The sequence below is a fragment of the Penaeus monodon genome, chromosome 13, assembly GCF_015228065.2.
Source record: "Penaeus monodon isolate SGIC_2016 chromosome 13, NSTDA_Pmon_1, whole genome shotgun sequence".
NCBI classification, from domain to species: Eukaryota; Metazoa; Arthropoda; class Malacostraca; order Decapoda; family Penaeidae; genus Penaeus; species Penaeus monodon.
Genome location: NC_051398.1, coordinates 11717058 through 11730554, shown reverse-complemented (window position 1 = coordinate 11730554; position 13497 = coordinate 11717058). Strand labels below are relative to the sequence as shown.

General features: G+C 47.2%; 1 protein-coding gene across 8 annotated transcripts in view; it reads right to left on the bottom strand.

Moving 5' to 3' along the window:
• Nucleotides 1-13497, bottom strand: part of LOC119580130 — a 269343-nt gene that overhangs the window by 22350 nt on the left and 233496 nt on the right. For all 8 annotated transcript variants that reach the window (XM_037928084.1, XM_037928077.1, XM_037928080.1 and 5 more), the window contains 2 exons: nucleotides 12752-12946; nucleotides 11513-11621 (listed from right to left, as the gene is read on the bottom strand). In XM_037928084.1, the coding sequence (XP_037784012.1) occupies nucleotides 11513-11621; nucleotides 12752-12946 (304 nt within the window). The remainder of the gene's footprint in view (nucleotides 1-11512; nucleotides 11622-12751; nucleotides 12947-13497) is intronic.

Below are 13497 nucleotides of genomic sequence, written 5' to 3'. Positions count from 1 at the left end.
ACACCCTGGTGTGTTGTCTCTACGAAAGCTGCTCCCTACCTATTCCTAAAAGGCTTCCTGACTCCAACTTCTTCCCTGCCCTGTTCGCGAGGGAAGAAACACTCGCTCGCGTTTTCGAGACTCGCCGAATTTTCTTCCCGCTTGCAAGAGGGAATAATTGAAACGCGATCGAACTGCCGAGAGAGCAGCGGCGCGTGACTAACGGGCGAAGACGCGTGCAGATTCTCTTTTGTTTTAATGACACGTAGCCATGCCTACATGTGTGCGGATGTAAAAACGTTTAACCTTCAGAGGTCTCCAATGTGCAAAAGAAAAAAGAAGAGAAAAACTCTTCATCTTCGAGATTCTGGGGGATTCCTTACCGGCCTGACCTTGAAACGTCGTGGGATGGCAGCAAACAATAAATGCAGTGGTTTAAATGTCAAGCGCCATGCTATAAAAAGAAGAATGCGCTTCTTACCTGCGACCTACATGGCGAGACGAATTCTTGTAGATAACAACTTACGAAATAGAAGCTAAAATCCTTTAATAATATACGCAGAACACCCCAAGCACATTTCCGGGAAGCTGCACTCCGCCCCATTCGTGCAATCGTCGCAATTACTCGGAAAAGAGACGACGACAGGCAATGAAGATTGCTCTGACATCGACGGCTAATGGCAGGCCCGGCGCTCAGTCTGGAACGGGAATTCTTATCCTGTTCAATAATCTTCCAGCACGAACGGATGCTACAGACGATGAGTGGCTAACCACTTGTATATTCTTAAATCATGGAGAGAGGTCAATAAATTGCTGAGAGGTTGAGAAAAAATAGCGTCACTGAAAAACTCAGCGCCTAAGAAAAAATACATAGAACGACTGCGCTGAAAATGTAACTGTATCGGATGCCCTGCTTACGTTAATATTCCACAACTGCCATTCTATTCTCGCTTCTCACGTGGCTGTCCCTGTGCCATCCCTATGCGAAATCAACACTTGCCAGCGACATCAAGCAGCTGGAACCACGTCGCCGAGCGGAGAAAAACAACCAGGGACCGTAAATGAGTAGGTGACGCACGGCTTCCGCAACGCAGCCCCGAAACCGGCGTTTACGGTGGGACATTCTGCTGTCCCCAAGGACGCTGTCTGCTTCGGCGTCGATACCAAAGAGTCTTTCTGCTATCTGTGCAACGACATTGTCAATAGTGTTCTATCCGTAAATTCAATACGGGATCGTAATGAAAATTAAATTTTGGACATAAATATTAGACTATTATTTGGATACACCTATATGCGATGGGTGTACGATTGTGTATAACTAAGTTTTTGCTTGTGTATTACCAAACGTCTTGTAGGCGTGGCTGGCACACTGCCCTCCCACCTCTCGTGCACCTCCGTTCCTGCTGGTCATGTTCACTATCACACGTGTGCCTCGCCTTTCCATCTCTTGCCTCACAGCCTTTCGGCATCTTGCATTCGCTGGCTGTCCCTCCAAACCCCTCCCACTACCACTCCTCTTCCTCCTCCCCCAGTCTCCGTGCCAGGCAGAGCCAGCAAAAGATCCAACATTTAACTTCATAAATATACAATAATCACCAATCCTTCATCGTAGGTTCTCTATCAATGTCATCCAGTGATGTTTGAACTCTCCATCTTTCTAAACTTTTTCCATTCTGATGCTCTACTACACAACTCTTTAATATATTTTGAATTAAAGCATTCCCTTCCTTTTAATCGGCGTTCTTCGCCGATTCTTCTCCCTTGTTCTTGCCTCCTACATGCGGCCATCACCCCTTTTACATTCTCTCCGCTACTTGCCCTTCCGTCCCCTTTCAGAACGCCACCTTCCCCCATTCGACTCCTCTCCCCCCTCCCCTTTCTCCTCCTCCTCCGCTTCTCCCCTCGTCACCCATGGCTCCACCTTCTCCCCCTCTCGCATGCCTTCCTCGTTACAAAAGGATGCCGGGTGTAACAAAATATTAAAAAAGGGTTGTAAGTGTTGGTGTGTCGAAGCCGACCTTGACTTGGTCACGCTCCGTGATAACACACCCTCCCCCCTCCCCTCACTCCCCCATGACCACTTGCTCGGACCACATTCAGCAAAGCGCACTGCGTCGCCGACTTCCTATACCGGACTCGGCGCAAAACAGGCGGCGATGCGTACTACGAACCAGGGATACCCGCGAGCCTTGCTCTTCCGTGTGCCAGATGCAGACGCGGTCATTTTCTTGCAGAATTTTCTTGCATTTCTCTAAACGGTGCGCAGTTCCTTTCAGTATTAACGTTAAAGCAACATTTGCAACTGCACACGTGTGCTAGCAACAGGTGTCAGTTTGCATCATGGCTGTGCGCACGCCTCGCTTCTCTCGCCAAAAGGCTTTTGGTTCCGTAAATATCAACGCGTCCAACCCGTCGAGTGTTTATCCGCGTGTTGCAAGACCTTGCCTGATTACCTTGATGCGCCTTTTGTTTACTTGTCTTCACGTGTGACGCTCGCGTGCAGAGATTACAGCACACGCGACGCTAACCAACAGAGAATCTGCCGCGCTGACCACATCGCCTCATCACGTCTTTGTCATTCATCACACCTTTTCTCACAAACACGCATCTCTAATTCAAACAACACGCCTTCCTCATTGACCAAACGCACGGAATGAGAAAGAAGATTCACCAAATAAACCAGATATAGCCAGATTTTAAGGAATAAAAGAGAGATCTATTAGAGAAAGGGCTGTGTGAAGAGCGAGGCGGGAGGATACAGGATGGCCCAGACAAGTTTCCCTCTAAAATAGAACAATGACAGTTCGCCTTCGCTTCAAAGTCATGTCAGTTTTATTTCAATTTTACATATAACCTTAACAGATAATTCTACAAAGTTAGATCAGAAATTTAAAGTACACAACTTACAAAAAAAGTGCATGAGTGAATAACTGAATAAACACATACATACAGACATACAGACAGACATACACACACACACACGCACACACACACACACACACACACACACACACACAAACACAATGTATGTATGTATGTATGTACTTACTTTTATGAGTACAGACAAACACACACCCAAATACACATACTCGTACGCTCTCCAAGCAACAACTCATTAAAGGTTCAATAGTTCTTCTGCAGAAACAAGAAGAGCGGCTCCCCGAAACGTAATTAATCCCGAGACCCGCTTCCAAGACTGCATGTCCCAACACCAGCCCTGTCGGCGGCCATGTCGCTCTCGGGACTCGCCTGCCCTGACCCTCGCCCTCGCCCTCACCGCCGCCCTTTGTTTCTCCAAGCTTTATTCTCTTCGCTTTCAGAGATCTTTCCATTTTACGTGCTCTATTTGCCATTACATTGTTTTTTATATAAAATATACATCTATGTATCTACATCTATATCTACCTATACATCTATCACTCTGAATCATTTTTTTCTCCCTTCTCTCATCTTTCTTCTTATCTCGGTTCCTTATGGATGTTGCTTCAGCTGCAGCCGGTCTGAAGTGGCTCATCTGCCGACTGCTTTCACTTTCAGTTCTCTGCATCTGACCTTATTTCTACAATCGCCTTAATCACATTTTCATCCAGAAACTCGAACCTTTTTGAGCCACGGGGTGACCGGTAGAATGGTGTTAAGACAGAGCGAACTTGGGTTAGAGAAAAAGGGAAGGGAAAGGGTGAGGTAGGTAAGAGGAATGGGAATGCAGGGGTGAGATTTCGCCCCCGAGCACAGAGGACAATTTCCTGTCTCTTTCCCAGCGCCATCTGTGATCGCAGCGGCGAGGTATCCGCTGTCACCGAGCTCCCCACAGCCAAGAGCTCGCCAGGGTCGCCAGCGGGATAAGCGAGGGGGAGGGGACGCCCGCTCCCGGCTAAGCCTTGCGTTGCTCTCCTAGCTCTACACGGAGGCCGGTGGGGGGGGGGGGGTCAGGACGGCCGGCTAGGTCCCTGGTGCCGTTAGGAGCAGCGTTCTCAGAGATGGAGGGAGATGCAGCTTTGTCTCTACCTCTGTCGGGGGGGGGGGGGGGCGACATTAGTAACGCCTGTTTGCACTTGGAGACTGTAACTCCCTACCTGCGCTTTCTCGGGGACGCGAGGCCCATCTCGACACACCGTTACCTGCCCTCTAATGATCACTGATGCACACCACCGACGTTTAACTATCAAAACGGTTCCTTTCCTCGGCTTAAATCCTCACCACGACACGAAATATTTGTCTTAATAATTAACAACTACGACTGCAAATGCCAAGGCATTGGAAAAAGAGTGAAAAATACAAGAAAAAAGTAGTCTGTGAAACTGATACAGCGGTACCAGCCTCTCAAAAAATGTCTCTCTCTCAGGAGGTACTGAAACTAAGCTTTACTACACAGAGCTTGCCGGGCGTTAACAAGGGGAAGGGGGAACGCCCAAAGAGGGAGAGATGGGGGAGGGGAAGGGGGGACAGCCACCCTAGGGAAAAGGACGGGAGAAGGTGACAGTTACCCTGCAGGAGAGGATGGGGAAGGGGTCCACTACCTCGGGGAAAGGATGGGGATGGGATGACATTCCTCCTTGACGGCGGAGAGAAGGCGAAAGGGAAATATCCACGGGGGGGGGGGGGGGTGACAGCCATAGTTGAAATGGAGATTGGAGAGAAAAGGGTGGCAGCCACTCTGTAAGAGGAAAGGGGGGAGAGCAAAGAGTGACAGCCATACTTGGACTGGGGAAAGGGTGACAGCTACACCGCGAGAGGGGAACACTACAGCAGGACACACACTGACGGCGCAAGACAAGGGTGCAGTCAAACCACCAAATAATAAATCAAACCCCTATAATCATCCCTCCTAAATCCGAATATATAAATCTCACACTTCTCGTAAATCCCTTACAACTCTCAGGTAGACTGCAAGTCCAGGGAGTTGTGACATGGTTCGAGACTAGCAGAAGGAGAATGATCGAGAGGAGAAAGAAGGAAGAGGCAAAAGAGGAGGAGGGAGAGAGGAAGAGGAGCCATAAGAAGAGGAGGAAGAAATAATGAGGAGGCATAAGAGGAGAAAAAGAGTAAGTGGAGCCATAAGAGGGGAAGGAAGACAGGAAGAGGAAACACAAGAGGAGATAGAGGAGGCATAAGAGGAGGAGGAAGAGAGGAAGAGGAGAGAAAACAGAGGAGAGATAAGAGGAAGCGAGCAGGGGAGGCGAGAGCGAGGGTCGGCCTGGGGATCCCCCACAGCGGCGCGGGGGGGGGGGGGGCGCACGGATAAATTACAAGTGTTCCTGCCCAAATACGTACTATAAAAACGGCGCAGCAGGGTGACGCCCTTCTAAAAAGGGGTTAACTGTTTATGCAAATTAGAGAAGGACAGCGAGGCAAAAATAATCCTGCGATCCCCGCTAATCCCTGCACCTTGCAATAGGGATTAACACATCATTCACCATACTATGAGAGTTATGAATGGGTGCGCTGGGGATGCCGATGCTAGATGTGTACGCGTGGAAACCAAGAAAATTACTAGTGTTTGTGTTGCATACGAAGCATTAGCAGAAGACTTACAAGGGAGACAGAGAGAAGAAAAAATGTATGCATGTACGCGTGTATATTATGTACGAAAGGGAGGAATGAAAAGTGAGTGAGTGAGTGAGTGAGTGAGTGAGTGAGTGAGTGAGTGAGTGAGTGAGTGAGTGAGTGAGTGAGTGAGTGTGTGTATGGGGGGGGATGAGAAAGAGTTTAAGCGTGTATCCATGAAGACACTATGTGCGTTTCTATTGGATTTGCTATAGAGCAACCTAACTATGCATGCTCCTCGAACGTGCGAGTAAAATCACTATTCTCACCGGTGCGCGTCGGGAAGTGTCGGGCAGTTGGAATTAAAAAAGGAATACATGCCCAAAGGTGGGGCATCCCCGCCTCCCGTCAGCTGCTACCCCCCCCCCTCTTCCCCAAGCCCGCCCCTTCCTCCCCGATCTAATCGGCCATCGACGCCCATCGCCTCTCACGCCCGCACTGAAGCCTAATCACGCTTCTTCATCGCCTCCGTCCCACCTGCCTCTCGCTGTCACCACCTTCTCCCTCCTCGTGAGCGCATCTGCCTTTCTCTTCTCCCTGCGATTCACTCCTCTTCATCTCCTCCTCCTCCTCCTCTTCTCTCTCTCTCTTTCCAACGCCTTATTGCGGCGATATAAGCCATTATCTGATCATAATGAAGACCCCATTATCGCCATTGAAGTACTCTAATGACTACCCTTTTTTCCTCAACAAAAAGCCTCATCACTGCCAAATCATCGTTACGCCATTAGCTGACCTCACGCCAAAAAAAAAATAAAAGAAAAAAGAAAATGAAGGAAAAATAATTAACCCCCGTCGAGAGCGCAATGCTTCCGACGGCGATTACAATTTTGTTGGGTTTGTCACGCAGGATTACGCGAAAGCTACGGACAAATTGTGATGAGATTTTTTGGGCGAGTGGGCCATGACCCAGGGATCAGCGCATTAGATACTGGCGAGATCCGATCAGCATCCAGATCGAAGATGATTGAAAGGGATTCGTCGGCGAGGTGAACTGTCATAGAAAACGGATCTACCAGCTGGAGATGGTTCATGAATTTTAATTTCTTGTGGTAACTTTATGAATATGAAACTAGGCTTTGTCTTTAGTCTCTATCTTTCTCTTTTAACAAACAAACACACACAAGTTTTATCACTTGAGGAGGTTTACGCTCTCAGCGATTTCTAATTAAAATATGTGATATAATAAGAAAATAAACACACACTCGCTGGCTCTCCCACCGACGGACGGCAAGAGACGCGCGCTGAAAGCCTCGTTAAGATCCTGCACGGAGTGAAATACGGTGATTGGCGGCGACGACGGCGTGAGCGATTATGCAAATCACTCTAACCGATAATCGTTTCACAATTAATTTCCGATCTTCCGAGCCTTAGATTCGATTCGTTTCTCCCCTTTCCTTCCTCAAGTAAGCGTCGCCGGGACAGACAGTTTTTAAGACACTGAAGTCATAAGAAAAAAAAAAAAAAAAGACATACGTGCACAAAATCACACTGCCACGTCAGTCGTATTCTCGCATAGTTTTATCTATGTATGCAAATCGTCTTGAATTGCAAGAGGGAAAAAATTCAGCAAATATTTCTCTCTTTTCCCTCCAAAGACCGAAAAGTTCCCGCGAAGACAAAGAAGAAATATTCAAGCTGCTAAACCAAATTTCCTTTTTACGACACCATCAGCGAAAAATAAAATCAAATTACATGGAAACCCCTGCAAACTTTGTACGTTCACAACACAAAACTATATCCACACATGCGACTTTGTATCGAATATAAGCATTAGATTTCCGCGAAGTCTATTTTAAAACATTATGTTGGGAGTTTAGTAAACCGTAATATTTACATGATGAAATATAGACTGCAGAATGAACTCGTATGAAATTCACTGTCAGTGAAATAATTACCACGTATAAAAATCCTGCAACAGCCAGCTAGACCCATTTCTTTTAGATACAACTCTGATGCAATATTGCCGCCATACGAAACACAAATCGTGGGAAGGCCCCGTTAGCTCGCCGTCCGAACGTTATGGGAAATGCTTCGCTGATAGCACGCGCCGCACGGAAGTCGCTGGCCCATCACTGATGCCTTGATAACGTAGGTAAGTCAATATCGGCGGACGGTTACTCTCGCAGACATGCTGTCATCTCCGGGGACTGCGGTCGCGTCCAGCACCTGCCGCGCACTTAATTACACTCATGAGCGAAGCGGCCTTGACGGCGGAGTGCGTGAGGACGACGCGTCGGCGAGTCTTTGCGACTGTCATGGATTGGGCTGAGCATTCCCGCCCATCCGCGCTCCTTTCACCTTTCCTCTCTCGGTCTCTCTCCCTCTGCGCTCCCGGCAAGCCGTCACGCATTTGTAGGTAAATGAAAATCTACCAAATTGCTCAACACTCGTTAAAGAGCATTTGCAATAGTTTCCCATCACGCGTGTTATTGTTTACCCTTGAGGAAGACACGCAAGAAACAGAGGGAGGGACGGAGAAGGGGGGAGGGGGAAGGAAAGGGGGAATGGAAGGGAGAAGGAAAAGGGGAGGGGGAGAAGGAAAGGGGGAGGGGGAGAAGGAAAGGGGGGAGAAGGAAAGGGGGAGGGGGGAGAAGGAAAGGGGGAGGGGGGAGAAAGAAAGGGGAAGGGGGAGGAAGGAGAAAAGGGGGAGCGGGAGGGAGGCAGGGGGAGAGGAGAGACGTGAGAGTAAAGAAGGGACTACAGGACCAAGGGGCGTAGGGAGACCTTCCCCTTGCCAATGTCAAAGGAAGACGAAAGAAAAAATCTGCGCAAAACAATGCGAGAAAAAAGTACACTGGAAAGGTTATTTACATCTCCCTTCTCCTTCTCTCGCTTATTTGGTCAAGAGCCAACACCCTTCGTCACTGGCCGAGGGAGAGTGGGGGAGGTGGACTGGTGGGGAGGGGAGGGGGGAGAGGAACAAGGCGGAGGATGAGATGGATATGAATGGGGAAGGAAGGGTGAAGTAAGAGAAAGGCAAGAATGGGATGGAGAAACGAGGGGAAAAGGAGACAAGGGAAAAGAGTGGGGTGGGGAGGAACAAGGAGAGGGAGAAATGGAGAGAAGGGGGAGGAGCAAGAGTGACTTCTCAGATAATTAGCTTCGGAGACCCATTACCGTGCCTCCGCCCCCTCATAAACCCACTCCCACCAAGACCCATCACCTCATTAGCTGATAGCAATCTCCCCTCCTCACGATAAAAAAAAAGTAAAAAAGGGGTGAACGTCAGACATATTTACACTGCGACTGCGCAAGTGTCCTGGGGTGAACCCGGCTCGTATCCTAGTGTCCCTTTCGTGGTCACCCGGACCGAGGGAACGGCCATCTGGTGTCCTAATGAGTTACAGGATGTTCGGCCTTGTTTCCGCACTGTCCCAGGATACAGGGTCTCCCCGGTGCCAATCAGGCGTGTCACCGCCGATAACACCGCACGCAGGCCTTGTCATGGAAAATATCCGTCTCCTTCCTCCTACTTATCTAACAACTCCTTGGTTTCTGAATATTTGGAAGACTAACTGAAAAAAGTCACATTGACCGAGGCGCTATTACTAATTGCTGGGCAAATCACTTCAAATCCTCTTGTAAAATTCTCAACTTGTAAATCTGTATTGTCATGCATACTGACCGTGTATCCTAAGGGGTATTTATTATCAAGTGTTCATAGAAAGTGGGGAGAGGAAGAGGAAGAGGAAGGAGGGGGGAGGAAGAGGAAGGAGGGGGGGGGAGGAGGAGGAAGAGGAGGAGGAGGAGGAGGAGGAGGAGGAGGAGGAGAAGAGGAGAATTGGATCATAAAGAAATGGAATGGGGGAGAGGTAGTAAGCGTGGGACAGATAGGAAAGGGAAGATGAAAACGATGACGATAATAACATTAACAACAAAACCAACAGCAACAACAATAATAACATAATAACAGTAGCAGTAGCAGTAGCAGTAGCAGTAGTAGTAATTGCAACAAAAACAAAAACAATAATAACATAATAAAAATAATGCATAAAATTTACAATACAGAATGCGCAGCGGGAAATAGGAAGAGGATGGAGGAATGGAAAGAGAAGAGACGGAAATAAGGGATGGTAGGTAAACGCAAGACAGGTAGAGATGGAGGGAGGGAAAGGAGAGAAAGGGAAGGAAAGAATCTGAGAAAGAAAAGAGTAAGAGAGAGAGAGGAATAGGAAGGGAAGGAGGGGATTAAAGAATGGTGGGATTAAGCGAGAGCGAGAGAGCATGAGAGAGAGAGAGAGAGAGAGAGAGAGAGAGAGAGAGAGAGAGAGAGAGAGAGAGAGAGAGAGAGAGAGAGAGAGAGAGGAAAATAAATGTCTATACCTACTAAGAAAAGTAGGTGGCAAGTCTACCCTCCTCCCTCCCGGCGCCGCCATTCATAATCGGGTCACGGCACTCGAGCTTCCATGAATGAGTCGTGCGCGAGAGTAGGCTGAGACACTCGCGAGGAGGGGCAAGTTCCGGTCACTAATAATCTCAAGGAAGACTCGCCCTTCCTGTCCTTTTGAACTTGGGGAAAACTTGGACTCGACCTAAGAACAAATAAACGGACAAATATCTTCGATCTCCCTTTGAGGGAAGAAAACGGTGGGAGGATCTGAGATTTTACAAGTGTCTATATCTCTACCCACCCCCAAGATAACTCCTCAGGGGCTTAGGTCTGCAATCACTTCCATTCAGAAAACATTCACTTCGTCATTTCGTGGAAGCGGGTCTCCTCTGTATGGAAAAAGCTGGGGGCAAAAGAGACACCACGTGGAGCCCTTTTTATATCGCCTTCCCTTCTGCTATCTCCTACAGGCTGAACCTCCGTCGCTATCAAACACCTGCCAGCATGTAGCTCTGATAACGTTATCAAGATAAGGCCCATTGTTCTTTGCATACGCATAATCTGAGCCAAGTATCCGGCCTGCCACGCACTCTCAAGGCCGTTCCGCCCCTCTCATGCACAACAAACAAGCGCCCTTTTGTTTGACAGAGCGAAGAATCGTTTCGCAATGTGACTGATGAGTGTAATAATGGCTAAAGCTGTCCGCGCCGTGACGGGGACGCGCCAGAGCGAGGCGGAGAATTCATTGATGGGGCCTTCGCAGTGTGGCAACGACGACGCCCTGTTCTCAAGAGAGGACTTTCTCGCCTCACTGCAACCCGACGTCTACCATTTTCAATCAATTCTTTTCAAGTGGAGATTCTAATTAGACGCCTTTGGAAATTGCCTGCTTTAAAAGCACGAATAGGCAGCACATAAAAAAACAACAACGGGAAACATTAATGATCAGTAAGCAAAACACACTCCCTCCCGTCCGTTGCCGAAAGGTGGAGCGCGTGCCAACGTAAATGCCCTTCCTTAGCTAACCTACAGCTTAAATAAATATGAGACACGGGTACACGACTTTAGTGTTGCCGCCCACCGACTCCACGAAATACTGAAAGGGCGGCCGTGAACAGCCTTGGGCGGGCGGAAGCTACCCGACACGCCCATAGGTATGGGCGTTTTTGGATCAGAAATACGAGGTCTCTAGACTTTTTGCCGATCAATATAATGATAACTATAGGTTTAAATTGACTTTCCTGTACATACAGGTGAATGCGCGCGGCGAAAGAGAAAGAGAAAGAGAGAGAGAGAGAGAGAGAGAGAGAGAGAGAGAGAGAGAGAGAGAGAGAGAGAGAGAGAGAGAGAGAGAGAGAGAGAGAGAGAGAGAGAGAGAGAGAAATATTCAAAACTGAACTTCACCGTGAACACCCAAACGTAAGAGTTCAATCGCATTAAAACCACGCCCCAAAATATCAATCCACAACTCCTCCAAGGACAAACGCAGAATTATGCAACCCTCTCTTCCTTTATGCATCGTCCTCAGCCTCACATATAGTCGTAAGACCTCAACTAAACCAACATCACTCAAACCAAAAACCTAAATCAAACCGAAGATTACAGCACAAAAATGATAAGAGGCAATAAAGACGATGCCAAAGCTGTACTTACTAGGATGTAGGACTTTTTGAGCTTTGGAGTGGGAGGCGCAGAAGGAGCTGTACAACTTGAACTGGCTGGCGTAGTAGAGGAAAGCACTGCCGATGGAGAACAGCACATTCTGTCGGGGAAAGGAAACAATGAAAGGCATTAAGCAAATCAACAATAAAATACCACGCATGGGAAGTCTAAAACGCGTGACAAGTGCAACAGCGTCTGAGACAAAGAGAAGAATGACGCTGCAGGAGTACACAGTCACTGTACACAGGGTATACTATACAGCCGACTGAGCACACCACAGCTTCACCTCGCTTGTCTCAAAAACAGATATGTACTTTCAACGCCTTGTACCACGGTGTAAATTCGCATTCCATCCGAACCTCTGGTAAAATTGGTTAAACCTTACGAGAGCAAAAACTCTCCAGGCACGAAATGTTGAAAAATGTCGAATGCATCAATGACTGAATTAATAAACAAATAAGTAAATATATAGATAAAAAAACATCCTTAGACTTTACGATATGCATATATGCAAAAACAAAATTCCTAAGACCTTATAATAAATAAATATATAAATATCCTTAGACCTCAAGTCCTTGTGGAGAGATGATTATCCTACTGCATGTCCACGAGGAAAGTCTGCGCTTTGTCTCTAAATTATGATCATAAACCGAAACATATTTTATATTTTCACAAAAAAAGCTTCAGAAAAAAATAAAACATTCGGGAAAACAGTCGAGTAAAAAATGTAAATTGAAAATTCAGTAAAGTGACTGTTCACACTCTTGATAATAATAATTCCAGAATATGCAAGTGTAAGTTACGTCCTATCATTCTTGGATATAAACATCAGTTACTGCAATCCGATGTCACCTTGCAAATGTAGCTTCATATATACGAACAATGATTGTTGAATCTGATATACAAAAAGTTTTTTTTATGAAACTGATGATGGCTAAAAGCTGAAAATGCTGGCTTAGTACAAAACAAAAATAAAACTTGGACATGAAAGAACCAGCCCTCAAAGGTCCAAAAGTTACAACGGAACAAAACAAAGAGTTCGGCCTTTCAGTCCTGCACATTGGAGCCGCGGTTCATTTTCGCGTGTAAACTCAACGAACAAAGTCCAGCGCGTGGCCGACGGAACAAGCAAGCGCTGGCGTGCGGTTCCCCGAGACAAAGACCGCTCACTACAACAAAACCGGCATCAGACCGAAACGCAAACGGCGGCGACACTGCACCGTGACTCACCTTAAACTCGTAGGGCTGGTCGAACTTGGAGAAGCCGGGCTCCATGTCGAGCGCCTCCTGAAGGGCCTGCAGGAACAGCCTTTGGAAGGCCACGATCTCCCGGATGTTGCCGAAGAGCGCATTGACTTCGGCCGAACTCAGGAACGATGCACTCTTCAGGGGCTCCAGGTAATTCTCCAAGAGGTTGTTCAGGTGCTGCAACGGGACACAGGGAGAGATGACGCAGGTGCCTTCGTGTATACAACAGAGGTGGATGATGATGATGATGATGATAAAACAATAAGGTGTGAAAAACGTGTGAGCGATAAACACCCTTTGAACGTCTTTAGCGCGGATGTTGAACTCAATTATCATACCGGTTAGAGGTAATATGGGAATAGTATATTTGAGCCATGTAATTTAACTAGTGTAAGAGATAAGATCATCTTATAAATGGCATATAACACAATGAATAACACTATGCTTAAAAGACAAGAAGGCCATTCTAGTCTCCAAAAAAGAATGAAATCTAAGGAATACTTATAAAAAACAGGCCAATTAAATCATGAAGAACACAGGTTATAGTTGGAGCACGCTGTACGTGTGTGTGTGCCGAGTCGCATGTTAAACATCCCTGGTCTACAGGCTTTATGCAAAATCACGTCCAACCGATACAATATCGATTATACATCTGATTCGAGTGATAATGACCTAGAAAACGACATCAGTAATATTATTGATAAAACGAACGGTCCTTGCCTGGCCAA